The 27,511-nt window shown below is 46.7% G+C and overlaps 1 protein-coding gene across 2 annotated transcripts in view; it reads right to left on the bottom strand.

Annotated features, from left to right (window-relative positions):
• The window catches only part of PCSK6 (proprotein convertase subtilisin/kexin type 6), a 160,889-nt gene that overhangs the window by 118,853 nt on the left and 14,525 nt on the right, over positions 1-27,511 (bottom strand). For both annotated transcript variants that reach the window (XM_075896922.2, XM_075896921.2), the window contains exon 2: positions 15,980-16,084. In XM_075896922.2, coding sequence (XP_075753037.2) covers positions 15,980-16,084 — 105 coding nt within the window. The remainder of the gene's footprint in view (positions 1-15,979; positions 16,085-27,511) is intronic.

The raw sequence follows: 27,511 nt of genomic DNA on the forward strand, positions 1-27,511 counted from the left end.
CTATTGGCTGCTTTTTGAAAACAGCCTATCAGACCCCACACCATCTCCTGAACCCCAGTCCCTTACCCTGTGCACCCTTCTGCACCCAACCTCCAACCTAGACCCTGCACCCCCTCCACAGAAAAGTGCAGCCCTTGACCATTTACCAAAACCTTGGAGTGGTCCCCCACCAAAAATTATTGCCCACCCCTGCTCTAGGTGGATGTTTGTTCTCGGTCTATCGCTGGTGATTGTTCTTTGCCACAACAGCTTTCAGTGACCAGGGGGGTCACTAACCATGTAACAGCATTCCTCAAGAAAGAGACTTCCAAATGGTTTGGTCTTTCATCCTAATAATGTTTGTACCGATAAAAGCCACAAAACCCAAACGAGAGCTGATAGATGGAATCAGCTAGTAATATCCTCACTGCTGATCTAGTCCTGCCACTTAATATGGGGGGGTGACAAAGGCAACAAGTGGCAGATGCCAGAGACCCAAACCATTCTGTCAGGGAGCAGCTGAAAAAAGGAGGAACAGGCTTTCCTACATGCTTTTAAAAATACATTCCAGTCATTAATATTTATTGAAAATACACATTCATATAATCCCTTTCAAGTATTTCACAAAATCTGAATGTAGGATGCAAATTCCCTGCACTGCAAAAACAAAACAAAAGCCAGCCTGGCTGTATTTGAATGGCTATTCTGTGTTTAACACACAGTTCCAGCACAAAGCAGATGGCCAGCCCCTGTTTTCATCATAAACCAGAGGGGGAGAATACTAAAGCGTTATTGCTTTTTACATGGTGTAAGCCTGCAGGCACCTAGATGTAGCCGGCTGTCCTCCTCAGCTGCTGTATTTCCATTTCCAATAGGTTGCCTTCTCATTGAAGTTTCAATCTCTGACCATCACCCATGGTCTTTGCTGTCCTCCGTGGGCACTAATCTGTTGGTGTATGCAAGAGATAGCCTCCCTTGCATTAAAAGTGATGCTCTTCCCCATCTATTTTAGTGTCCATGCTGACAGACCAAGTCCAGTGCTTCCGTGCACAAGCCAAGGCTACCTCTTTCAAACCTATTTCCTCCAAATTATCTCCTAGGGAACCTCATAGATAGAACTGGAAGGGACCTTGAGAGATCATTGAGTCCAGTCACCTACCCTCACAGCAGGACCAAGTACCATCCCTGACAGATTTGCCCCAGATCCCTAAATGATTAAAGCTCCCCTCAAGGATTGAACTCACAACCCTAGATTTAACCGGCCAATGCTCAAACCACTGAGCTATCTATCCCTCCCTCATCACAAAGTTTAAACAACCCCCAAATGTGCTATTGGCACCACCTATGTAACTCCCATACGGCTGAGTGCCAAGTCACTACTCTCCAGCTTTTGAGACGGTTTTAGAATTGCACTCAGTGATATTCAGTCAAACCATAAATTTGGCCCAGTCAAAGCTGAATGCCTCAGAACATTTTCCTCAATTAAAAAAGATCCCTCAGAAGTGTTTTAGAAGCAGCCACCAGCACTGCATGTTTCTTATTCCATCAGCTCAAGTTGTTCTGTGCTTTTAATCTGCCAACACTCGGAGCAGGCAAGCATTGATTTATTAAGGGTTAATGGTCAGACTGACCACCGCAAAGAGCTTCACTTGCTGAAAGCAGATTCTTTAGATTCCCTTGGCGGCGGAAGTCCTCGCCAAGTGAATATGAGCCAGTTGTTTAACAAAGTGACGTTGCAGTTCCACATTTTGATGTTTACATCCAGTAGCTGTAGCCTATACAAATCCCAAATTAAAATTCAAATGCAGTCAGACAACTGTGCTTGGACATGGCCAGTACTAGGAATGAGAAGAAGGACTTAAATCAAAGTTTAGAAGTTCCAGTCCCCTAAAATTATACACCTAATGCTTTTCAGGAGTTAATCTCATCTTTCGAAATCCTGGCAGTTAAAAGGGAAGACTGGGCACCTTTGGAGCTGTGTGTGCAATAGCCAGCACACATGGAATGGGATAGCTTTAACTCACCACTCAGGGAAGGTTAGTTTGGGTGAGAATTTCCCTGCAGTGTAAAAAAAAAAAAAATAGGTAGGGGAATGCAGCCAAAACTCAAGAGGAAATGTGAGTAGGGTAACACGGCAAGAAGAAAGCTGTCATATCAGCCTTCAACACAGATGGCAAGGAGAGCTCACAGCTGTGTTCTGTTCCCCCCCCCCCCCCCCCCGCATTAAACAGTTCCCTGAAGCAGTTTTAAACACCAGATTCACACCCAAAAAAAAGTGACAAGTGATTTGGGGTGCCCAACACAAGATACTCTGAAAGGGCCTGATTTTCACAGGGTGGGGGGTGCTCCATGCTTTGTGGGCCAGATTGCATAATTGCTCCAGGTGGAGTTTGAGACCCCTGAGCTAGTCTAAGGGATGGGCTGGAAGGGCAAATAGAGGAGGATTTATTTTAAATGAACGAAAGCTGTATGTTCTCTGCCTGTTTATATTTATCTTGTTTATTTAGGCTGGAAGCTCTTGGGGCAGGGACTGACTTAGGTGTCTGTACAGTGCCTCGTACCATATGGCCCCAGTCTTGGCTAGGGCCAGTAGATGCATACACAATGGGAAGTGACTGTCTAGGAAGGAGTACTGCTGAAAGGGATTTAGGGGCCACAGTGGACCACAAGCTAAATATGAGCCAACAGTGTGACACACTTGCAAAAAAAGCAAACATCATTCTGGGATGCATTAATAGGAGTGTTGTGAGCAAGATACAAGTAGTAATTCTTCCCCTCTACTCTGCACTGATTAGGCCTCAACTGAGTATTGTGTCCAGTTCTGGGCACCATGTTTCAGGAAAGATGTGGAGAAATTGGAGAAGGTCAGTGAAGAGCAAGAAAAATGATTAAAAGGTCTAGAAAACATTATCTATGAGGGAAGACTGAAAGAATTGTTTGGTTTTTTAAGTTTGGGAAGGAGAAGACTGAGAAGGGGACATGATAGCAGCTTTCAAATACCTAAAAAGGTGTTAAGGGTATTACAAGGAGGAGGGAGAAATTGTTTTCCTTGACCTCTGGGGATAGAACAAGAAGCAATGGGCTTAAATTGCAGCAAGGGAGGTTTAGGCTGTACATTAGGAAAAACTTCCTGCTGGGGTGGTTAAACACTGGAATAAATTGCCTAGGGAGGTTGGATGGATGGAATCTCCATCACTGGAGATATTTAAGAGCAGGTTGGATAGACATCTACTAGAGATGATCTAAATGGTGCTTGGTTCCACCAGGAGGGCAGGGGACTGGACTTGACCTCTTGAGGTTCCTTCCAGCTCTAGTGTTCTAGGATTCTATTCGAGGATTCTATGCTATTGTTATAAAATAACCCCACACATTACAAAATGGAGCAGGGCTGTAAGCATGTCAAGGCCGGCTATATCATAACCATCACAGGCACAGTTGTATAGCTGGATCTGAAAGAGTTTTAACTTGATTTCACCACAATTTACGCTACACATACATATATTAAGTGAGTCCGAGACTCAGACCCTGTCACTCAAATACTGAAATGCACATAGTTTCTCCCACTCCAACCTCACCACTCACCTTAAAATCATGTGTGTCTACCAGGCTGGCACACCCTCTCCCACAGCCCTTACCCTACATGGGTTTGTAGCAGTGCATTCTGGGAAAAATCTGAGCAGCTACCCCATAATGCCTCAGCCAGTGATAGAGTGCCCAGAGGACATGGATACAGAGCAGCTCCACGTAGAAGAATGCACTCAAACGCTGTACCAGACACACAGCCGAGAGGAGAAAGAAACAAACACTGGCCAGCTCTGTGACTGTGCCTACTGACCACACGGCAAAACTGTGCTACCACCTGATTAGCAGAAAGCACCATCTGCCAGTCTAGGCCAACAGGAAGGGAGACCCAAGCACAGCTGGCTCGCTTCCTAACCATATCTCCAGCCCGCCAACGAGGGTATGGGGGGGGGAGAAAGAAGAGGACATAGGGGGCAATTGGCCCAGGGCCTGGTGATTCTAAAAAGCCGTGGGCCCTTTAAATCGTGGCTGCAGCCCCAGGTAGCACACTCCAGGTGGCTCTAGAGAAGGGGCACCAATAATTTCTGACTGGGGGCCACTTCAGACATCCTGGAAGGGGCGGGGCCTCAAGCAGAAGGGGCGGGGCCAGGACTGAGTGGTCTGGGGGTGGGGGAGTATGTGAAGACTTTGCCCCCCCCCCCACCTCCAAGAGAGAACCAGCAGCTGTTCAGAACAGCTGGTGGTTCCCTCTAGGTGCCAGTGCCCGTGATGGTGGGAGGAGACTTCACACGCTCCCTTCCATCCAATCAGGGCTTGGGGGGGAGCATGCGAAGTCTCCTCCCGCCCTGCCTGCCCCCATCCTGCAAGGAGCATGAAGTGCTAGAAGCACTGTGCCCTTTGCTGGGCGGGAGGAGACTTTGTATGCTCCCCCTGCCCTCAAGCCCTGATTGGCCTGGGGACGGGGAGGAGAGAGAAGTCTCTCGCTCCCTGCCCTCGGGTGCGCGGGGATTAGAGTCAACTGCAAGGGTTGACTAGGGTTGCCAGGTGTCTGGTATTGACCTGGACAGTCTGGTATTTTCATCTCCTGTCCGGTTAAAAAAAATCAGAAAATACCAGACACCTAAAATGTCAGATATTTTCTGAAAAAACATTTTCCATGCCAGGAGGTGAAAATAGCAGACACCTAGCAACCCTACCACACTCAGCAACCGGGCCCAGCCCTGCCTCCCCCCCCCGACCCAGCCCCTGATCCGTTCTGGACCCCCCCTCAGTAGGGTTGCAGGTGTTCAGTATTTTTGCCTCCTGTCTGGTAAAAAAAATTCAGAAAATACCAGACACCTAAAATGTCCAGTATTTTCTGATTTTTTTCCCCGGACAGGAGGCGAAAATACCGGACACCTGGCAACCCTACGACACACTCGGCAACTGGGCCCAGCCCCTGGCCTCCCAACCCCCAGACCCTAGGCATCGCCAGCCCCCCTCCCCCCCCCAGACTCCCTGCTTACCTGGTTTGGCAGGGAAGCTGCATTCTGGCTTGATCAAGAAATCAAAACGGCTGCCAGCAAAAAGCCTAAAGACCAAGGGGAAGCAATGCTTTCCCTGGGTCTTAGTGCTCGACCGCTCCCCTGTTCCTATCCTTATTCTGATGTTGCATGAACTCTGAAAGGGGCCATGCTATTTTATTATTTATTTATTTATTCATTCTTGCTTAATAACTTGGAGTCTTTTTTTTTTATTGACAGCTTTGGTCTCCCCGTTTCCCCTACCCCCCACACACAATTTTTTCCCTGGTGTTGTTTTTTGGGGGGGGGGGCATGTTCGGTATTTTTGGTTAAACCATCTGGCAATCCAACCCCTCACCCATGCTGCCATCCCAGCCCCCGGACCTCTCCTGGACCCCCCCTTCATCCCCACCAAGCCGCCCCTCCTCCCCATTTACCTGGTTCCTCAGGGGAGCTCTCTTCCCACACAGAGTAAGAAAACAAGGTCGCTGCCAGCAAAAAAAAACCCTCAGAGGCCTTAAAGGGACCATGCTGGGTTTTTTTTTTTGTTTGTTTTGTTTTGTTTTGTTGCTTAATAACTGTTGGGATCCTTCCTCCCCCCCCCCCCCCCAATAACTTTGGTCTCCCCCCTTTTTTCCCCCCTCAAAGGTGGTTTTTTTGGGGGGGAGGGTCAGTATTTTTGGTTAAACCATCTGGCAACCCTAGGGCCACATACTTCCCTGCCCCTGGGCCCTGATTGGCCTGGAGGCGGGAGAGCAGCAGGGCCTCTGTGGGCCAGATCTGGCCTGTGGAGGCCCTTTTGCTCAACACTGCTCTAAAGGCTGGGTGGGGGTCCACACTCCAGGCAATGCTGAGGGCCCCATCTGTCTGAGCTCTCCTTTCTGGGAGCACAGAGAGCACAGAGCCAGCCCCCCCGCTCCCAACACACATCCCTTTCCCAGGGGCCCAGCACGGCTCTCTGCTCCTTTGCATATTTCAACTCCGTTCTGTGTTGGCCCAAGAGCATCTACGGCCCTCACCTGATTACAAGCCTCATTAGTAGTTGGGAGTGCAGGCAGGTCCAAGTCCGCTGCTGTGGTGGGAGCAGAGGCAGCATTATCACCACTTTGTAAAGCGGCGTTTGAGTATTGGCACCACCCGCATTCCAGCTCCATTTTGACTCACATCTCAACCGGGATGCGTTTACTGAAGGAGAGTCCCATCTACGGCAGGAAACAGACCCATTGATGGATTGGCAACTGCTGTATGGTTGGGACAAAGGCTGTGTTCATTCGTGTCAGTCAACATATTGCAATAAGGGGCCGATTTCCTACTGCAGCAGAGTCTGGGAACAACTCTGACCAGCCCCTTAGCTTGGCTGCTTAAGTCCAGGTCTCCACTGTGAACCAGAAAAGCGATTCAACTTCAGTAACTCGGTAAAATCCTAGCTCTGAGAAGGCAGCTTGTAGCTCCCACATGAATTAAAGCCTTTGCCTTGAATTACCTCAGGTGAGTTAAGAACTCACCTTTTTCTGACAGAACAACAGGGCCTCAGGCATGCAAGTGATCCCCATTTATGCTTAGCCATGTGCTGTGGGCACGTCTACACAGCAGGGCTAAAGCCGAAATAAGCCATGTAACTTGAGCTACGTCAATTACGTAGCTTAAGTCAAAAGAGCTTATTTCGGCTTTTTGGCACTGTCTACGCAGCAGGAAGTCCGAGTTAGAGCACTCTTCCTCCGACTTCCCTTACTCCTCGTAAAATGAGGGTTACAGGAGTCGAAGAAGCCCTCCATATTTCGATATTATGTTGGAAGAAAGGCTGTAGTGTAGACGCAAACTATGTTATTTTGGAATAATATCAGTTATTCCAAAATAACACAGTTGTGTAGACGTACCCTTTTTGTTTTAAGAGTGTCAGGTCTTTAGGGCAGAAACTGTTTTCTACTATGCCATAGCAAAGTACCTAACACAATGGGCACTCCCCAGCAACCTCAACATGCTGCCATCATGCAAATAATGGCATCAGCAAACTCGCTGAGTGGAAGACATAAAACAGATACAGCATCTGCAGATGCCTGAGCTCTTTAGGACTTTCTGTGTTTGCTTCTAGCTTTGCTATTCCATCCAAGTCGCCGCAATTTTCTTATGCCTTGCAGTAATACAACTTCATAATATTGACCATTTTATGATTGCTAATTATGAACCATTCAAACTGCCAAAGCACTTCCAGATGATTTGTAAATGGATGGGAGGAAAAAACAACCCTCATATTGGTGGATCTTGAATTCAAGGTAATAACAAATGCCTAAGAACCTACACTAATTGAACTAAGTATTAATCAAGAGAACAAGGTAAAATAAATATCAATAAACTAAAAACTAATTGATACCGTTTATATGAAAGCTGGCTAATTTAGAACAGAAGTATTTTAATTGCAGATCTGAATTCATAATTTGTTCAGATGCTGTATATGTCCCCAGGGCTACAAAATGTAATCAGAGCACTTGGAAATAAATCAGCCAATTGTCTTTTTCCCCCCAGCACTAGCTGGAATGTTCAGTTTGTATATTTTCCTTTCTGTTGGCAACGCTGTTTGTGACATGGCTATGTTCAAATATTACCAACTCTGTGTTGAGATTATGTTTATATGTTTAACTGTAAACCCCTTTTAACTGTGGGTTAACTAATAATACTGGGTCCTTAAAAGGAAGTCTTAAAAGGACATAAGAGCCAACAATGTAATCTGTTGCCTGAATCAATAGGAAAGTCTTAATAATAATGTAATATTTTGTCTATTAATATCTTTCATCTGTGAGTCTCAATTGTATGTAACTTAATGAAGCCTTTCAATGGGCTAATGAAGTAGTTTGTAAGCTTTGCATCTATTTTCTATATTGATAAACCAAGGTACAAAGAGATTAAGTGACCTGCCCAAGATTGTAGAATAAATAAGATCAGTGGCACAACAGGGAAAAGTGCTCATGAGTCCCAATTTTCTTTCCTGTAGGTGACACAAAACAGTGTTCCCTCTGACACCTCGCCTACAGGTCTAAGAGTTGGGGCATATTGCTTCAGTAACATTTCACCTGGACCAGGCTTTGCTTACAATACAGAGCTTTCACAAGAAGGAATGGTTATGGTACACCTTGGATACCTGTCCTTCTGGAAAGATCAATACCTTGATAACTGCTTCTCATTTTAATACTGGAAAGAGCCAAAGATGCGGCTCAGTGTGCGCATACAAATGAACAAAGTAAATAAGAGACGTCAGTTGTACACATTGAACAGGTTTCCCCCTCTAAACGCAAGAGTAAAAATGGGTCATTTACACCAATCTGCCCTACCCTAGGCCAGATGTCCAGCCAGTTATATTGGCATAGCTCCATTCCCGCATTTACATTGACTGGGAATCTAGCCTTCTAACATACAAGTCAGCCTAGCTTCCGTACCAGATGGCCTGTACTGGATTTTGGAGAAGTCAGTAGAGAAACACCCACAGATGTTAATGCACTGTGGACCAAGACCTTTTGATGTACACTTTTGCTTTTCACGCTAGGTTGTGCCCACTGTCTGGTTAAAAAAGAACAAACAAACCCCACACTATTAAGCACCAACCGGGACCTGGCATTGGTCCTTTTAGCTTTCTTGATTCAGGGCCGGATTAAGACCTTTAAAGGCCCTAAGCACTGAAAAGATTATGGTGCTCCCCACCATATGTAATTCAAAATAAAAACAATACTATACCGTAAAATCTCTCTCTTTTTTTTTTTTTTTTTTTTTGGTGCCCCTGCTTTGCTGGTGCCCTAAGCATGTGCTTAGTCTGCCTATTGGGTAATCCAGCCCTGCCTGAAATAGAATACAGACTGCTAGGAGCAGTCTTCTTATTCTGGGCTCAGTCCTGGAGACCAGTGAGAGAAAATTCCTGTAGCAAAAGTTTGTGGGAATCTTTGCTGGAGTATTAGATTTTAAAAAAAAATCGTATTCAAGGTCTACCATGGTAAGCAGATTTATTTCAGCTTTTAATAATAATAAAAAAAACCTGCCAAAAATCCCATGACCATAGTTCCCTTTAAGGTGCGCGTTGCACAGCCACGCACTACAAATTCTGCCAGGCACTAAAAGTTCTACACCCGCCCACCTCGTTCACAGAGCTGTGCAGCAACAGTCACTTCCTTCTGGAAGGTGAGTGGTGTGGCGGGGAGTTCCTGCTCAGTGGCAGCCTCGTAGCCCAGCTGGCGGGGGTGCATGGCAGGTGGCTGCCCCATGTGCCGCGGCTGGAGTCGGTCTGCGCTGAGGTTCCCCCTACTGAGGCAGCCTCTACACGGGCCCAGTTCCAACTCTGGCAGGAGCCATGTGGCCCAGTCGGTGGGGCCACGTGGCACGTGACTGTTCTAGGGGCCGGGGCTGCTCTGGGGCCAGCCTGGCTGCATGGCAGAGTGAGATTCTGGGGGCTGGGGCTCCTCCGGGGGGCAGCCAGGCTGCGTGGCCGAGCAGGGCTGTTCTGGGTGCCATACCTCTTTTAAGAGGGCAAAAATCGTATTTGGCTTTGAGGCTTGCCAGTATTTTTTTATATTGCGTAAAAATACAGCATTTGCTTTATCCATACTACAGACCTATGAAATTGCTGTATCAAGTTTATACAAATAAGAACCTATCAACCATTTGTATGCTTGTGAAAACTGAACTGATAGCACTAAAAAAACCTCAAATCATCTCTCCACATAATGGGTTCAGTGCTGGGAGCGATAGTCCTCGTTTCCTGGATACAATTGTTTGCATTTTGGGGAAATAAAGTAATTATTTAGTGCCCACTGGAATGGACACCTCGAAGCCACTGCTTGGTTTGCCCTATGATGTGACAGTGGAATCCCTAAAATCTAAAAACACAGAGTTAAAAAAAAATATCACACTCTACTATGCTTTGTAAAATATTACCCACTATTTCACCATACTAAATTAGTTTGCTAACAAGTGAAAGACAGTACTTTATGGAAAATCAAATCTAGTACAAAATGAAAGAGGCAGAACAGTAAAACATTCAGTACTATAAACAAGCAGGACAAAAGCCACTTGATGTTCAAATCAAAAGAAAAACTGGGGATGGCTAGTCCACACTCTCAGAAAACCATCATCCAGCAGAGCCCGCCAAGCTCTCACATGGAACCTGCAAGTAAAACACAAAAGAGGAAGACCTCGGACAATGTGGAGAAGATCTACTGAGATTGAAGGACAACAACTGAGGTACTCCTGGAGTCAGCTAGAAGTTTTGTCTCAAGACAGAGTGAAGTGGAGGAGACTTGTAGATGACCTATGCTCCACTCGGAGTACAACGGTTTGAGAAGAAGACTATAAACATTTGAAGACTAATCTCAATTCTTATGTTTGTTTATTCTGGTAATTTTATATCTTGGTAACCCTGGGTAAGAATACTTAAGCATTCAATGATGATTTTTTGGTTCCACTAACAATTCTTAATCACCGTCACACACCTGAACAGACCAAAAGGGGAGTGCTTCCTCCTATGTTCAAACTACTAGCTCCTTCAAACCAACATCATCCCCTATTTTGTTACAAATGTTCTATGTGTAAGGGGACTGTTACCCCTTACTAAAACTCTGTGGGAGTTTTTTGGTTTACCAGCTTCAGAAGGGGAAGGGTTCATGAGACTGACAGACCCCAGAGACAATGGAAAGCAGTCAACACTCCAGCTCAGCCTGACTGACAAGTTGTAAGTGGGGATTGTTCTGGCTCTGTCTCTGAACAAACAAGCTGTGTGCAGAAGAGGTCCTGCAAAGACAGAGAGCTGAGAGAGGAGTACAAGAAGTCGTCCTGCAGCGACAGAACCAGACACAGACAGGCCAAGCAGTGCAGACCCTGTGTTGAGCAGCCGACTGGCAGTGCTCAGAAAGCCAAAAGGAACAGAGAAGCAACACAAGGAGCTAGAACTGGCCAAGCAGCACAGCCTGCAGCTGGATGTGGTGAGCTACTGGGACCTGCAAAGTGTGGGGAAAGGCTCTGGACTGGGAGAGGGGTCTGGCCACTTAGAGACTGAGACTGTGTGGTCACTGCCAGTGCAAGCGTGTCCAGCCTGCAGCCCCTTGCAGCACATCCAGGGCTTCTAAGGAAGAGACTGTGAACTGTCCTTACACTCTGCAGACTGCTGTGTTGATGTCCCTGTGCTACAGAGCAGGGCTGTGTGTTCTCATTTAACCATTCTCATTGTTTCTTATTCTATTCTCTTTAATCAGTTGATGTTTAATAAATTGTATTTGCTTTGAACCTTATGAAGTGATCACTGGGCCAAGAAGGCCTGCAGTGTAAAGAGAGCACCTCTGAGTGGGGACACCCTAACTCCTGCCCCTAGTGACTACAAGGTCAGGGATTAAGCCCCAGGAAACCTGGGCCCAGCCTTGTTGGGGTTTCAAGGGCTCTGCTACTCAGGAGAGTGGAGGGGGAGCCCTCAGGATCAGGGAGCCGAGGGGTAAAGGAAGTGGGAGCGGGGACTCAGATCCTTTCGCTGGTTCATTTCACCGGGGTGTATAGAAGCCAGGAAAGTTCCCCACAAGAGCGGGACCATTCCCCCGCTTACATATGGTACCCATTCCCATTCTTGGCCTACAGCTTTCTAGATCATTTACCTTCAGTTGAGAATTAAGCATGTTATTCTATTCCAAGGCACAAAAAAACAACATGAAACTGATAACAAGGGTCTCCTAGTTCTAAAACAATTCTCTCAGAAATGTATTTGGCCTTTCTAACCTCAGTCAATTCAGTTTTTTTAAGAGTCTACAATCAATTCATGGCAAGTGCTCCAATCTATGCCAAAATGTTATGTTGATAAGTTTGAGGAAAAACTAAATGTTTCCCTGAACTTTGGACAAGGGATAAATGTTAAGTAGTCTAGGGATGTTACATTTACATTACTTAGCTAACTGAATAGTGGATGGGATTTCCATCAACTATTCGATCAGTCTACAAGGGTGCCTTCAGGGTAGCAAGAGCCCTACCAGGCTTTTGTACATTTCAAAAGCAGACGCCCCCCACTGGGAGCATGGGGTCAGCAGGACTCCACCACTAGCCCCACCTCCCTGAAGCGCCTGAGCCTTTGAAATGTACAAGAGCCCTACTAGGGCTCTTGCACATTTCAAAAGCAGAATCGCAGCAGAAGCGGCGCGAGCAGAGACTGCTTCAGTCCACGTTCGCACCATTTCCACTATGCCTCTACCCCTGCCCCCCGCAGAGATGGTGCTGGGGGGAAACCAGCTTTTAAGCCGACTTCCCCAGCACTGGCTCCTGCTGCCCCTCCCCCCCCCCCCCCCCCGCTGCCTCTCTCTGATAGTCAACTAATTGCTTACATCCCTATAAGTAGACTATATATTTAGAATGACACTTTCCAATTTTTTTTTTTGCGGGGTGGGGGAGAAAGAAGGGAAGAGATGGAACTGGGGGATGAGATGGATCCTACTGTGCTAGAAGCTTTGCAAAGTATGAGACTAGACCTACAAGGCTAAATGCTTTACTTTAAATGCCATCATTAAATACAGATTTACATTCTTGATTTGGGTTCTTTTAGACCTGCCTGCTAGAAAAGAATGAATAAGTGGCATTTTTCATCAAGATTTTATTGTGATAAAGAGGTCTTTCTGCAGACACATTTGATATGCATTTTGTTTCTGTAACAGCCTCTGCATCTGAAATGTTACTAAATTCTGACAGAATCTCTTCATCTTAAATAAGGCAAAAAAAAGCTGCATGTCCTCACCCTTATTTTTTTCATATTATCAATACGAAGGGCTTGATTGACACAGGTCAGTGGAAAGGGGGATTCAGAAGTCATCTGACAGTTGATTTCAGGCTTGGTTTTACAAGGAGAAAAAGTTCTGTCTAGTCTGGCATATACTCAAATATTTCTGGGTAGTTCTTTAATATAAAATACTGGATCTCCATTTTCATGAATCTTAATATTCCTTCTTCCATAACATTTTGTATATATATTTGTTAATAATTTGGGTGCCACGGTGGCACACATCCAAACAAGCATACACAACCTTAATATTGGTGCATGAGACAAAAAAACTCACTCTGCTCATGAATGGAAAATCTTAGAGCGAATGCTGCCCATGACTTCTTTTCAAATTTATGCACAGACTAATGCAAAGCTGATAAAAGTTGGTAAGAGGGAAAAAAAGCATCAGGAAGTAAAAAATGTAACATTCCAACAACACCCACACACTCCCTTAGGCTAAGACTAAGGTCAGGTCTTCACTAAAGGGGATGGTTGAATTAAGATATGCAACTCCAGCTACATTAATTACATAGCTGGAGTCGACATACCTTGATTTGAGTTTCCCCACCAATGCCCACCACAGTAGGCTGACAGGAACAAATGCTCCTGTTGTCTTCCCTGATTCCTCCCAGGAGCAAAAGTACCAGCCGCAGAGTGACCTCTGAGTTCCATTCAGCAGCTCTTTACTAGACCTGCTAAATCAAACTCCAAAAGATTGATCGCAGCAGCATCGATCTTCCCTCTAATGAAGAGATGGCCTAAGTCTACACTGTCAATTTAGTGCACTGCAATGTTCTGGCTCAGTGGTGTGAAAACACATTCACACACACACACACACAGAGCAAGTTCCAGTGCTGTAATGTGCCAGTGTAAACAGGCTCCCAGCACTGTTAGCTACTCTCCTCATGAAAGTGGTTTACATGAAGTGCTGAGAGAGCTCTCTCCCAATACTCTTCTTGCTGTGGCCACTCTGTGCTTTAATTTTAGAAATGTTCACAAAGCGTTTTCACTGCTCTGAATTTTTATCTTCTTGAACCACAACTTCTGGTAATTCAACTGTGAGTAATACGTGGTTGTAGCCAAAGATTTCATACAGAGCAACCATTAAGACAGCAAATGTTAAGGCAACCAAGTCCACACCCACAGCATGCAATGCAATTTCTGTATTGGAAACTTTCCTTAGCTGTCTTTCAATTTTTTCTCTTAAGGCACATGCTAATATTTAGCCTCTTGTGAATATTTTCCAATCGCTGATAAACACGCCCTGCATGTCAAATGAGTCACCAGTTACAGAGCATGTGGTGTCAAGGATAACAAGCCGGATTTACAATATGTCGGTAATTATGCTCAATTGTAGGCTGAAAGAAAGAAAACATGCTCTTTAAGACAAGCAATTAAAATGCAAGCTTCACATAAGCACCAAAGATCTTGATCATCAAGCACCAAATGGTCACAAGGCCACTCATTATGCCGTATATACACCATCATACTGTTAATATTTACAGAGAACGAGAAATACACGACACAGTGCTTGGGTTTGGTGGCGAACGCCCCCGCGTCCTTAGTGGACTCGGGCTTTTATGGAATGTTGCTTTTGTTTGCGTGTACAGTGGAGGGACTGAGGAGAAAAACCTGAAAGAACTGGAAACAAAGGCGGAGATCGTGGAGAGCGTTTGTGATGTATTTAGCATGGAGCAAAGACAGAGCACAAGGATCACTTGGCAAAAGTTCAAGTTGCTTCCACAAGTGTCCTCCGGCAGTAAATACCCAATCTGTACAGTACGTCCTTGAAGACATGTGCCATTGAAGGCTGTCTGATTCAGAGAACAGAGTCACACCATATTCTGGCAAGTGGTCTGCAGTCTAGAGCAGTGGTCCCCAACACGGTGCCCGTGGGTGTCATGGCACCCGCGGGGGCATTTGTGTGCGCCTGCCAAGTGCTCGAGACTGGCCTGGCCCGGCCCTGGGCACGTAGCACATTCATGGTGCCGGAGCCTGTCCCGGGCGCATGGTGAGCGCCGGCTCCGGGAGCACCGCGGATTGGCCGCCCATGCTCCGGGCGCACGGCGCTGGGGGCTGGGGGGCGCCGGCCCCGGGTGCGCGGCGCTTGGAGGGGGGCACCGGCCCTGGGCGCGAGGCGCTTGGAGGGGGGCGCCGGCCCCGGGCACACAAGTGTACCCGTCCTCTGGCGCCCAGCGGGCAAACGGCCATGCCCCCTGGCACCCGGCAACCTCCAATGGTTGGGGACCACTGGTCTAGAGGTTCTTTCAGAAGAGCATCTGAAGTTCTTCCTTAATCTAAAACCTTAGGGTATATCTAGACTACATAGACTACCCGACATAGTCAATGAAGCGGGGATTTAAATATCCCCCGCTTCATTAAAATAAAAATGGCCGCCGCGCTGTGCCAGCTCAGCTGATCATTGGCACAACACGGCAGTCAAGACAGGGATCGTTCGGCAAGGAAAACCTTTGCCGACCGATCCCTTATGCCTCCTGAAATGAGGTTTACAGGATCGGTCGGCAAAGCCTTTCCTTGCCGGCCGATCCCCGTCTTGACTGCCGTGTTGTGCCGACGATCAGCTGAGCTGGCACAGCGCGACAGCCATTTTTATTTCAATGAAGCGGGGGATATTTAAATCCCCACTTCATTGACTATGTCGGATAGTCTAATTTACATGCCTCTGCCTGCAGAGGCATGTAGTCTAGACATACCCTTAGAAGTACACAATGCAGAGTATGGAAACACACCCAACTGACCAAAGCAATAGGCATGTGTCATACATTCCAGGGTGGAGGAGGGGGGCTCAGAAAAGAGGCTACATCTATGCACTGATAGACTTGGAGCTATACCATCTCCACCATGCTCCTTACCCCAAGCCTGCAGAATAAGCACAGGGAAAGCAGAACTAATGAGAGGACTCTATATGCAAACAGTACAAAGTCAAGGGCCTGGACGTGGGATATTTTCAGGGGGGAGGGAAAGGACCAATGAGGCATCATTATTTCTCTGTAGCAACATTGCCCATCAAACCCAAGGAACTTCCTACGACAATGACAGCAGGCTGTGCTGCTGCTTGTTTTGGTGCATGGGGACTTGTACATCACTCCCCCACCTATGGAGTGAGGTGTGGGGAAGGAAGATGATGGAGTCATGGTCCATGGCAGCCTGGCTCTTGAGGAGACAGTGTTGCCAACCGGGGCCATACCTTGGGATCCATCCGGAGGAAGTTGTGCCGGCCACGGCTGCTGAGCGTCGAGCGCTTGATCGTCCTGCTGTGGTGAAAGTGGTAATAGTTCTCCAAGTTCCCGATCTGTGCCAAAAGAGCAACACGCACAGTGAGTCAGGGAAGGAGAAATCTCCCTCCCCCACGCAGCTCGAAATGCTCAGCTTTGCTTCGGACCTCCCCCGCCCAACAATCCCTGATTTTCAGGCTCCCCCCCACCCAGCCGCAGAGCACACCATGTCACCTGGCTGAGCGTCTGTCATGATCTATGAAGCAACTGAGCCTGCTCCCACTGCAGTCTCGGGCTCCTGAGGAAGCCATGCTGTCACTTTGCCATTGGTTTCTGTGGCAGCTGCGTCGGGCCTGTAATTAAGGATCCCAGGAGCTCAGAAACGGCAGTGACTCCAGCGTGCCTTTAAATTAAAAGGCAAAACCCAGACTCTCCCCAGAAAAGAATGGCAGAGGACACCACAACAAAGCAAAGCAAATAGGTGGGAGCATGGCACTAAAGCCGTTAACACTGCAGCAGCCGTCTTACCCACCTAGCAAAATACAGTGGCTTTACTATAGCGAGCTACCCGCAGCCAGCAAGGGAGCCAGCTGTGTTATGCGACAGGAGTTCCAGTAAAGCAATAAGGGGCCGGCTGTCACGTCAGGCAGGAGCTGCTACGCCCGAGCCAGAGAAACTTGTGAAACGCGCCACAAAGCCACAGCGCACGCTGTTGGCGCGCAGGGAAACGCTCCCTCAGGAGCACATTGCAGTGACTGCAAATGCGAGACAACAGACTGCATCTTTGGGGTTGCTTTAAGCGGGCTAAGTGTGAAGGAATAGGGGGCTTCCTGGCGTGGTGGGGAGAGCCTTCCGGAACAACAGGCCCATCCCTTCAGAGAATCCAGAACTGAAATGCTTGGGGGAGGAGGGAGGCTGTGACCATGCACCTGGGTCCCAGTCTGGGTCTACACTGCAGTCCCAGTCTGGCTGATGGGGTGGTTACCCTAAACGCATCAGCCCACGGGCTTGGTTCGCCGCTCTGCCCTGGGCTACTTCCTCTCTCCTTCCCGTCTCTCTTCCCGTGCTCGCCACCCCTCTGAGCCCTACCGGCTCGTCAATTACCTCCTGCGGAGCCTCTCCGGGTGCCTCCCCCCTCTGCTCGGGACGGCTTCCCCTGTGCTCCCCTCCTTGCTGCCCGGGCAGCTTTTGAATCCCCCACTGCCCCGGACGCCCGGACGGACGTCACCTTGACGTCACCGGGGTAGCCCTGACCCCATGCCATCGTGACATGCGGTCGACTCCTCCCCCTCCCGGCAGCCGCGCCGACGTTCCCCAGCCGCGCCGCAGCATGGGAGCACTCGGCACACGGCCGGTAAGCGCTCCCCATCAGCGCCAACAGGGTGCGCACCCCTGGGGGTCCAGTGCGGGGTCTCGGTGCCCCGTCACACTCCCCCTCCCGGCAGCCGCGCTGGCACTTCCCCAGCTGCGCTGCAGCACAGGATCATCCGGCGCGTGGCCGGTAAACGCTCCCCGGTAGCACTGGGGTCCAGTGCAGGGTCTCGGTGTCCCGTCACAGAGGCCCAGAGAGAAAAACAGGGAGGACGGGTTGTAAGTCAGAGTGAAAACAAGACACCCAGACTGGGGGGGGGGGAGGGGGGCGGGAAGGGCGTCACGCAGCAGAGAACAGCCATGGGGACCACAGTCCATTTTTCACACAAAAAATAGGTACAATCAGCCAACAGCTCTGTTCTGAAGGGACAGCCTCAAGGGGCTTTCTGGGCCTCTCTCCAGGGATTGCCACAAGGGCACTCCGCAGCACTAGCTGTTTGTGTGTGATGTGACTGAGCCCCCTGGCCAGCTGCCCAGAGGGCACCGGAGAATCTGACAGCGCAGTGACGCTTAGCTTCCACCGGACCCCTGGCTTACCAGGTGAGCCTGGCCGTGTGATTCATTCCAACTCAATACTGGTACATCGGGGGATTGGAGGAATGTAGCATTTAGAGACAAGTATTGCACAGGCCTGGCACTGGTTCTTGGCAAAGAGGTGAACTTCACCCAGGGGGATTTTCAGAGGCCCATAATTCAGTCCACTGGAAGCCAGTTTTTACCAGAATGCTCAGAGGCATTTCAGAGTCAAATATCAATTTTTTGCCTCCACACTCCTGCTATGGAGCTGTTTAAAAGTCACCATAATTTTATTTCAACAGGGAATGTCTCTCCCCTCCCTCAGCTCTTATTACATTCAATAATGGCCACAATGATGGTGCTCAAATTTTCAGCAAAAATTCCATGGATGGAGACCAACCTTGGAACTTCTCAGTACCAAAGATGAAAGTTCAGAACAACTCAAAGCAAGAATAGAAATGCTAAGCAGGTTTCACTTTTGTGGATTTCTCCCGCACAGCAACACAGAACCATAGAAATGCTGGAAGTTCATCTCATCCAACCTCCTTTGCTGAGGCAGGACCAAGTAAACCTATACTATCCCTGAGAGGTGTGAATCCAACCTACAGTGACAGGGGTTCTGTGGCCTCTGTTGGAACCCTATTCCAGAGCCTAACTATTTTTATAATTTTTTTCCCCCAATATCTAACCTAAATCTTCTTTGCTGGAAATTAACCCTATTACTTCTTATTCAAGCTGCTAATTATCCACAGTTAACTCAAGTGATTAACTCAAAATAAATTAAACAGATTAAAAAAATAACGGCAATTAATCAGTTTTAACTGCACTGTTCAGCTAAATCATATCAATTTTAAGTATTTTGGATAATTTTCTCCATTTTCAAATGCACTCGTTTCAGTTGTAGCACAGAACACAATGCACACAGTGCCTACTTTGCAAATATACATAGTCAAAAATTATATGACTGTAAAAAAGATAAACAAAAGAAACCTCATACAAGTATTGTAGTGCAATCTCTATTACATGAAAGTGAGAACAGTCATACAAATGGCATGGTTGTAGCCCATGCTGGGAGATATTTCCTGTCAGATGCTAAACATTTGTATGCTCCTTCATGGTTTGACTTGTAGATTGCACTCTTTTTATTAAGAATTTGCATTGCAAAAAAAGTATACAGTGAGCACTGTGCACTTTGTATTCTCCATTGTAACAGAAATCAATATATTTGAAAATGTAGAAAAACATCGAAAATATTTTAAATTGGTATACTCTGTTATTGTTCAATAATGTGATTAATACTGCAATTAGTTGCAATTATTTTTTTTAATGATTTAAGAGCCCTACTACCTTTGTCCTATTTTGACATGACATGGAGAATACTTTTGCTGCTCTCTGTACAACTTCCTTTAATGCAGGGGGTCTCAAATTCCCAGCCATCTACAAGCTGGAGCATATTTAGAATCTGGCCCAGGAGACCTGGTGGTCCAGGGCGCATGGAGAACAGTTTTGGACCACCCCAAGCCCTGCCCTTTCCTACACCACCCTGCCCTCTCCCCCACACCATGGCACCCATTCTCCCAAGGACCCAACGGCAGGGATTACCAGGACGGGGGTCTGCTGACCACTGCTGCTGTCCAGCACCAGCCCCCTACCAATCCCCAAAGCCAGGTCCCTCAACGGACGAGGTGCCATAGGGGGAAGAGGATGGAGCAGTGGCAGGAAGGGGTGGGGCTTACAGATGGGTTTGCACTCATTAGGTTCTTACTCGACCCTTTTCCTTTTATTTTCGAGCCTCACGTGTCCAGTATTTTTTTAGCCTTTCCTCATTTGTTTCCTGACACTCTTATTTTGGTTGCTCTTCTCTGGACCCTCTCCAGTTTGTCCCCATCTTCCTTCAAGCATGGCCCCCAGAACTGGGCACAGCACTACAGTTGAAACCTCCCACATGCCAAGAAGAGCAAACAGAGGTCTGGTACGCCTGTTAACGCATGCCAGAGTGACTGCGGGGGTGGGAGAAAGACAGAGAGGCATCCAACCGCACCTTGTTAAAAAAAAATTTAGCCTGGAGCTCATTAAAATGAATTACCATCCCCTTTTAAAAACTAACAGCAGCCATATATTTTGGTGGAGCTGCCAGGGAAAGCTGCCGTGGAAAGTGCTTGCCCGGCACTAGTGTGGCTGTAAGAAGGGGTGCACTAGGCCTTTGCTGGAGACCTCAGTGCCTTGCCGCATGCACCCCAGAAAAGGAGCAGTAAAGGAGTCCTCCAAGCAGCCAGAGAGGCTGTAGGGGGAAGCAGCCAATCAGGGCCCCGGCAGGCCATACAAAAAGAAGCCGCAGAGCTAGAGGCACTCAAGCAGCCTGCTCACTAGCCTAGGTTGCCCTGGTTTAAAGACTGCAGACACACCTGACCACAAGGGATGCTCGCGAGAGGTGAGTGCCACACCATGATAGGAGGACTAAACACCGATCCCAGATTATAATCCCAACTCTGGGCCTTATCCAGAAAAGCAATTAAATACGACTTTAACCTATTAATCCCACTGACATCAAAGTGGGTTAGTACCCTTTAAGTCAGAAGCACTAACTTACATGGTTGTGCCCACAAAAGCTTGTGATACCATCTACGTGTTTTATTAGTCTTTAAGGTGCTGCAAGACTATCCGTTGTTTTTTAAGTTTACACATGCTTACCGTTAGCGACAGAATTAAGCCCTTTACTGCTGCATCACTGATTTGTAGCATGCATTTGGACCACAAACATTACACTACAGCAGGTCTACACTAGAAACTTCTGCCAATGCAGACTTATCCCTTAGGAGGAGGATATTTGTGGCAACTTTTCTAAGACAGCAAAAGCCCTAGCGAAGATGTGGTACAACGGATGTAGAGCTGCTTTTGCCAGTGCTCCATCCCCTTCTTTGCCTTCCCTGGTTAGCAGCTGAAATGATAGGGAGTGACTGTCCTCCTAACCAATGTTCCCTCTAATATTTTCCCTCCATGTGCAGAATACATTTTGTTATGTGCACTAAGGCATGTGTAGATGTGCACCACCAAATACAAACACATGCTGCCAGCTGTGAGCGCTCTGCTAATCAACAGAGTGGCATTTTAATCTCTCCTGGATGACCACCCAAGTGCTCAGCTAACTGGGAACACTGCCCAATATTAGTGGGATAACGAGTAGAGCCTCTGGGCATGGGACAAGCAAGGAAGGGATCAGTCAAAGGGGAGCACAGGCAGTGCAGGTGGATAAAGAGGGTCTCCAGTGGGGCCCATGAGGGGAGAGAGAGGACAGAAAGTTCCCTCCCAAAAGATGTAAAATATTTATTCCTGCTCAGGCCCTTGGACAGAGAAGTCCCAAGAGACTGTCCCAAGAGATGGTTAGCATTTCCAATATATTGGAGGTCTTTTCACAGGAGAATTTAAAATTAGTGCCAGATGCACCCTCATAGGCTACTTTCTCCCCAATAAGTCGAGGTACTTGACTGTTCTCAATGCTGCAACAAGAATATCCACTAACTGGTGAGTGTTGTTTCCAGTCGCTCAGGAGAGGGTCTTTGGTTAAATGCAGACACTAGGCTGGATTTGGATTACACTCCCCTCTTTAAAAATCAAGAGCATCTTCTGTTATGTCAGTGGAACGACACCAGAGTGAAACTGGAGTGGGTCAACTCAATGTATCACGCCAAATTATTTTTATGGCGTTGCAACTAGCAATTAGCATCATCTTTTTAAAATGCCACCCCCAGCGCTGCAAAGCAGAAATTACGGGGTTAAAAATTAGTTCAGCAGCTGCAGAGTGTTCATGTCGGGGGGAGCTTTGCTTCATCGAGGCCCCAGCAGGATTTTTTCGGTCTGTGAGGAGCTTCTGTCCTGCAGTCCCACAATGTGGGAGTCACATTGTGTTCTCAGGACTGGCAGCTGTAAAGTTTGCTAAAACAGTCACTATAATGAGAGGTGAACTTCATTCTAGCTAAACCTGGCGACTGCAGTCTGGGGAAGCACAGGATATAAATACGCAGAGAAACCAAGGCTATGTTTAGCCAGCAGTCACGGACTACAGAAATGTTTTTTAAAAGTCCAAAAAAGAGGCCTGAAATGTGTTACAATTTAAACTCTGAATGAATATTGCAAGGGCAGGGAAGTAAGTCAGAAGACAAAGCTATCTGAATGAGGATTCAGCTCTCTGGGCCCACATTACTGTGCGGCAGAGTTGACCACCCTTCTTATGGCATCTGTTTTTCCTTACTAGAAACTTCTTCCTCCGAAATTTCGTCAGCCAGGACTTCTGTGGGGTTTGTTTGTTTGTTGGCCAATTCAACATTGGCCTCAGCTCTTCTGCTGCCTATAACTGGGCTGCTCTAGATTTAACGCAGGATATTTGCCAGGTCAATTAAACATTTTGAGCCGTCCAAAACGTTGCTTTCCTGCTCCTAGCTTAGTTCTCCTCCTCCACCTCAAGCCATCTCCTCAGGGCCCTCTCCAACATTTGGGCTCAGTCTTTTCTGCTTCTTCCTGAAATTTGTACAAGAGTTGACAAACTGTACCCACTAACAGGGTGGGGCAAAAGGGGCAGTTGCCACAGGGCCCAGTGATTCAAAAGGGGCAAGAGGCTTTCAGCTCCAGCAGCAGTAGCACTAGGAGCCCAGGGCAGCATGTTCCAGGCAGCTTTGAGGGCTGATGTACTCCAAGTGGCAGTAGGGTTGCTAGGTGTCTGGTATTCACCCGGACAGTCCGGTATTGTCTCCTCCTGCCTGGTAAAAATATTCAAAGAATACTGGACACCTGAGATGTCTGGTATTTTCTGAATTTTTCCCCAGCCAGGAGGCGAAAATGCCAGGCACTCGGCAACCCTGCAAACACTCAGTGCCTGGCCTCCTCCCCCTCCGGCCCCCAACAGCTCCAGCTCCCATGCTTACCTGGTTCCCCAAGACTGCTGGCACAAAATGGGCTGCTGCCAAAAAAAACCTAGGGGAAGCAGTACTTTCCCTGGGTCTTAGTGCTCAACTGCTTCCTTGATCCTATCCCTGCACTCACTCTTAAAGGGGACATGCTGTTTTATTTTAATTTTTTATTTTTTGGTTTAATAAGTTCTTGGAGTCCTTTTTTTTTTTGCTCAACAAGTTTGGTTTCTCCCTCCCCCCCCCCCCACTCCCCGCTTTTTCCGCCCTTCAACAGAATTTTTTCCTGGTGGGTTTTTTTTTGGGGGGGGAGGGGATGTTCGGTATTTTTGTTTCAACCATCTGGCAACCCTAGGTGGCACTGAGGGCTGGCTGTCCCCAATGCTACCCCTTCCACTTGAGATCCCACCCCCTCCATCTTTCCCAGGGGCCCAGCAATACTCTTTTGTTCACCCTTTTACAAGAATCGGATAAATTTTGCACAAAGTAGGTCTTGAAATGGCAATCTGCTGAGCATTAGTGTCCTGGTCAAATGTGAGGTAATGCAGTATGTGAAGCTGCAAGAGTCTACTCTATGACATGAGTCAGTTTTTTTAAAAAGGCAGGCACAGACAAGTTCCTCAGCCATGCTTCAACATAATCAAGCAGGCTATCACCTGGGTAAGCAGCTGTTCTTTGGCAGGGAGAACAGTATAAGTGAGAAATTAATTTACACAATGGCAAAAACACAGCTGGGAGAGTCCCATCCCATATATTTCCTGTCACTTGTACCCCAGCAGGGGATGATCCTCAAGGAGGGGAAAAATAGAGAATAAACCCAACAATTCACCTCTCTCCTGTCATCTATATTCACAGTACGGCAACAACTTTTGAAAGACCAAGGAAGCATCATTGAACTGGGGAGGGGTTCTGGCTGAAGGATCCAGCCAGACTGCTGCAAGCATGCAGAGAGAAAAGCATTTTTTACTCTAAGGCTATGTCTAGACTACAGCCCTCTTTCGAAAGAGGGATGTAAATTAGACAGATCAAACTTGCAAATGAAGCCAGGATTTGAATTTCTCACGCTTCATTTGCATAATCACATCACGGCATTCTTTCGAAAAACGCTATTTCGAAAGTGAACCCGCAGTCTAGACGTGGTTCTTTCAAAAAGAAAAGCCTTTTTCGAAAGATCCTGTACTCCTTTGAAAAAGGCTTTTCTTTTTGGAAGAACCATGTCTAGACTGTGGTTTCACTTTCAAAATAGTGTTTTTTTTTTTTCAAAAGAATGTCATGATGCAATTATGCAAATGAAGCATGGGAAATTCAATCCCGGCTTCATTTGCAATTTTCATCTGTCTAATTTCCATCCCTCATTTGAAAGAGGAATGTAGTCTAGACATGCCCTAAGTGCCAGTAACTTATCAAGTTAGGCATTTTCCTTTTTATTTCTCTGGAACCAGTTCTGACTCTTATGCCTCATTCATTATACTCCTTCAAATCTTTCTTTCTGTAATTAATAAACTTGTTTTATCTAAACCAATGTTTGGGTTGAAGTGTTTGAGAACCCTCCCCCCAACACTTGTGATAACAGAGTTTGTGCTTATTGTTTTCTATTAACGAGATGACAGGCTCTCAGGCTGTGTCTACACTGTGGAGCTATTTCAGGATACCAGAAGTATCCCGAAAGAGCTTTCCACGTCTTAAGAGCAAGCCTGTTATATTGAAATATAACAGGCTTGCTATTCTGACGTCCCTGCAAAGTTCATTGCACGAGGGATAATGCACGTTTTGGAACAGCACTTTATTACGAAATAAGATCGAATTATCTACGCAATTTGTGTAGCACAAATTTGTGTAGCACAAATTGTGTAGTTTTTTTGCAGTAAAGGTGGTGTGTAGACACACCCTCAGAGACCTTGAATTGGGTCAACAAGCACATGGACAAGAGGTATCCAAAGGGATATAGTGTACAGTAATTCCTCATTTAACACTATAGATATGTTTCAGAAAATGATCGTCTTAAGTGAAAACATGTTATGCGGGGTCAATTTTCCCATTGATAATAATGGAAAAGGTGGGGGTTGAGTTTCAAGCGGTGGTGTCTGTTGGGACCGGGACATAAGGTTGGGGGAGAAAGGGGACTGGGTTACAGCAGGGAGGGGAGGTGTTTGGCTCTGGAGAAGGGAAAGGGAGGAGAGGGGAGGCAGATTGGGTTGGGAATATGCCCCTGTGATGGGTCTGCTGGGACCCGCACTGCGTCTGGTGAAGGAGAGTCACCGGGGAATGGCATGGCGAGTGGCGAACCCTTCACTGCTTTGCAGGGAGGTGGGGGAAGCCCCATGCAGCTGCCAGCAACAGGCCGGCTAGGGAAATCGTGTTATTCTGGGGACGGTCGTGTACTTCAAAAAACGTTCCCTAAAAAAAAAAATCGTGCTATCACGAAAACGTGTTAAGCAGGCACGTGTTAAATGAGGAATTACTGTATTTGGATTTCCAGAAAGCTTTTGACAAGGTCCCTCTCCAAAGGCTCTCAAGCAAAGGGCACATCTAAACTACTTTTTTCAAAAAAGGTTATGCCAATTCCATGGGAATTTGCATATCTTCTTCCGATCTCACTTTAGAAAGAGTAGCTTTCAAAAGTGAAAGTAGTCTGGATGCATTTTTTTCAGGAAAAAAACCCCACGTAAACCTAATTTTTAAAGGAAGAGAGAAGGGTTTTTTTTTTTTTTAAAAAGGGGGGGGGGGGGTTTCCCAGACTACTTTCATTTTTGAAAGATCCTCTTTTGAAAGTGAGATTTCCGCAGAATTTGCATATCCTCTTTTGAAAATTCTACGTTGTCTAGACATAGCCAAAGAAAGCAGTCATGGAATCAGAAGGAAAATCCTCTCATGGGGGTTAATAGATAGGAAACAGAGGGTAGGACTAAATGGCCAGTTTTCAGACTGGAGAGAGGTAACCAATGGTGTCCTGCAGAGGTACGTTCTGGGACCAATCCTATTCAGCAAATTCATAAATGATCTGGAGAGAAAGGGGTAAACAGTGAGGTGGCAAAATTTGCAGATGATACAAAATGGCTCAAGATAGTTAAGTCCAAAGCAGACTAAAGAGTTTCAAAAGAATTGCACAAAACTTAGGTGGCGGGGCAACAAAATGGCAGGTGAATTTGAATATTGATAAATGTAAAGTAGCACACATTGGAAAACACAATCCCAACCATACATATAAAATGATGGGGACTGAATTAGCTACTGCCACTAAAGAGAATGATCTTGGAGTCATTGTGGATAGTTCTCTGAAAACATACCCTCAATGTGCAGCAGTGGTTTAAAAAAAAAAAAAAAAAAAGTAAACAACGTGTGGGATCATTAAAAGTGATAGGCTGTGTCTAGACTGCATCCCTTTTCCGTAAAAGGGATGCAAATTAGACACATCGCAATTGCAAATGAAGCAGGGATTTATTTCCCCCCTCGCCCGCTTCATTTACATAAACAAGAGGAATAAGGGATCTTTCGGAAAAGGCTTTATTTTCCGAAAGATCCCCGTCTAGACTGGCGCTTTTTTCCGGCAAAGCTCCGAGCCGGAAAAAAGCGGCAGCCATGTTTATGCAAATGAAGCAGGGGGGATTTAAATCCCCGCTTTATTTGCAATTGCGACGTGTCTAATTTGCATCCCTTTTACGGAAAAGGGATGTAGTCTAGACACAGCCATAGAGAATAAACAGCGAATATCTCATTGCTTCTATATAAAACCATGGTATGCTCACATCTTGAATATTGTGTGCAGATATGGTCGCCTCATCTCAAAAAAGATATATTGGTGTTGGAAAAGGTTCAGAAAAGGCCAACAAAAATGATTAGAGGTTTGGAACAGCTGCCATATGAGGCAAGATTAATAGGACTGGGACTTTTCATCTTAGAAAAGAGGAGACTAAGGTGGGGAGGTGTTCTATAAAATCAGGACTGGTGAAGAGAAAGTAAATAAGGAAAAGTTATTTGCTTGTTCCCATAAAACAAGAACTAAGGGTCACCAAATAAAATTAATAGGTAGTAGGTTTAAAACAAACAAAAGGAAGTATTTCTTCACATAATGCAGTCACCCTGTGGAACTCATTGACAGAAGATGTTATGAAGACCAGGACTTTAATGGCATGTCTACACAGCAGCTTTTTGCTTCTACACAGCAAGCCTGTTATTTTGAAATAAATTCTGCTGTGTAGACAGTGCCAAACGTCAAAATAAGCTATTTCAATTTAAGTCTATGCAATTAACGCAGCTCACGTTGTGTAGCTTATTTCAAGTTTAGCCCTGCTGTGTAGACGTGCCCTGACATGGTTAAAAAAAGAACAAGATAAATTCATGGAGGTTAGGTCCATCAATGGCTATTAGCTAGGGTGGGTAGGAATGGGGTCCCTAGCCTCTCTGTCCGAATCTGGGGGTGGATTACTTGACAATTTTCTGTTCTGTTCCTTTCCTCTGACACCTGGCATTGGCCACTGTCAGAAGACAGAACACGGTGCTAGATGAACCTTTGGTCTGACCCAGTATAGCCATTCTTATTGCCCAGTAGTGTGCTGAGCAGTACAAGGCAGGCATTGCCAGAGAAAGTCTGGGACTGGAGAGTTTGCTGCACTCCCTGCACTGTATTTCAGGAGAGGCTGGTTAACAGCACTCAGACTGGATAGCTGGGAGTTATGTCCAGGTTAGGGGCTGCATGCGAATAGTCAGGGAGCAGGT

Source organism: Pelodiscus sinensis, chromosome 14 (genome assembly GCF_052426305.1).
Source record: "Pelodiscus sinensis isolate ZL-2025 chromosome 14, ASM5242630v1, whole genome shotgun sequence".
In the NCBI taxonomy this organism is placed as follows: domain Eukaryota; kingdom Metazoa; phylum Chordata; order Testudines; family Trionychidae; genus Pelodiscus; species Pelodiscus sinensis.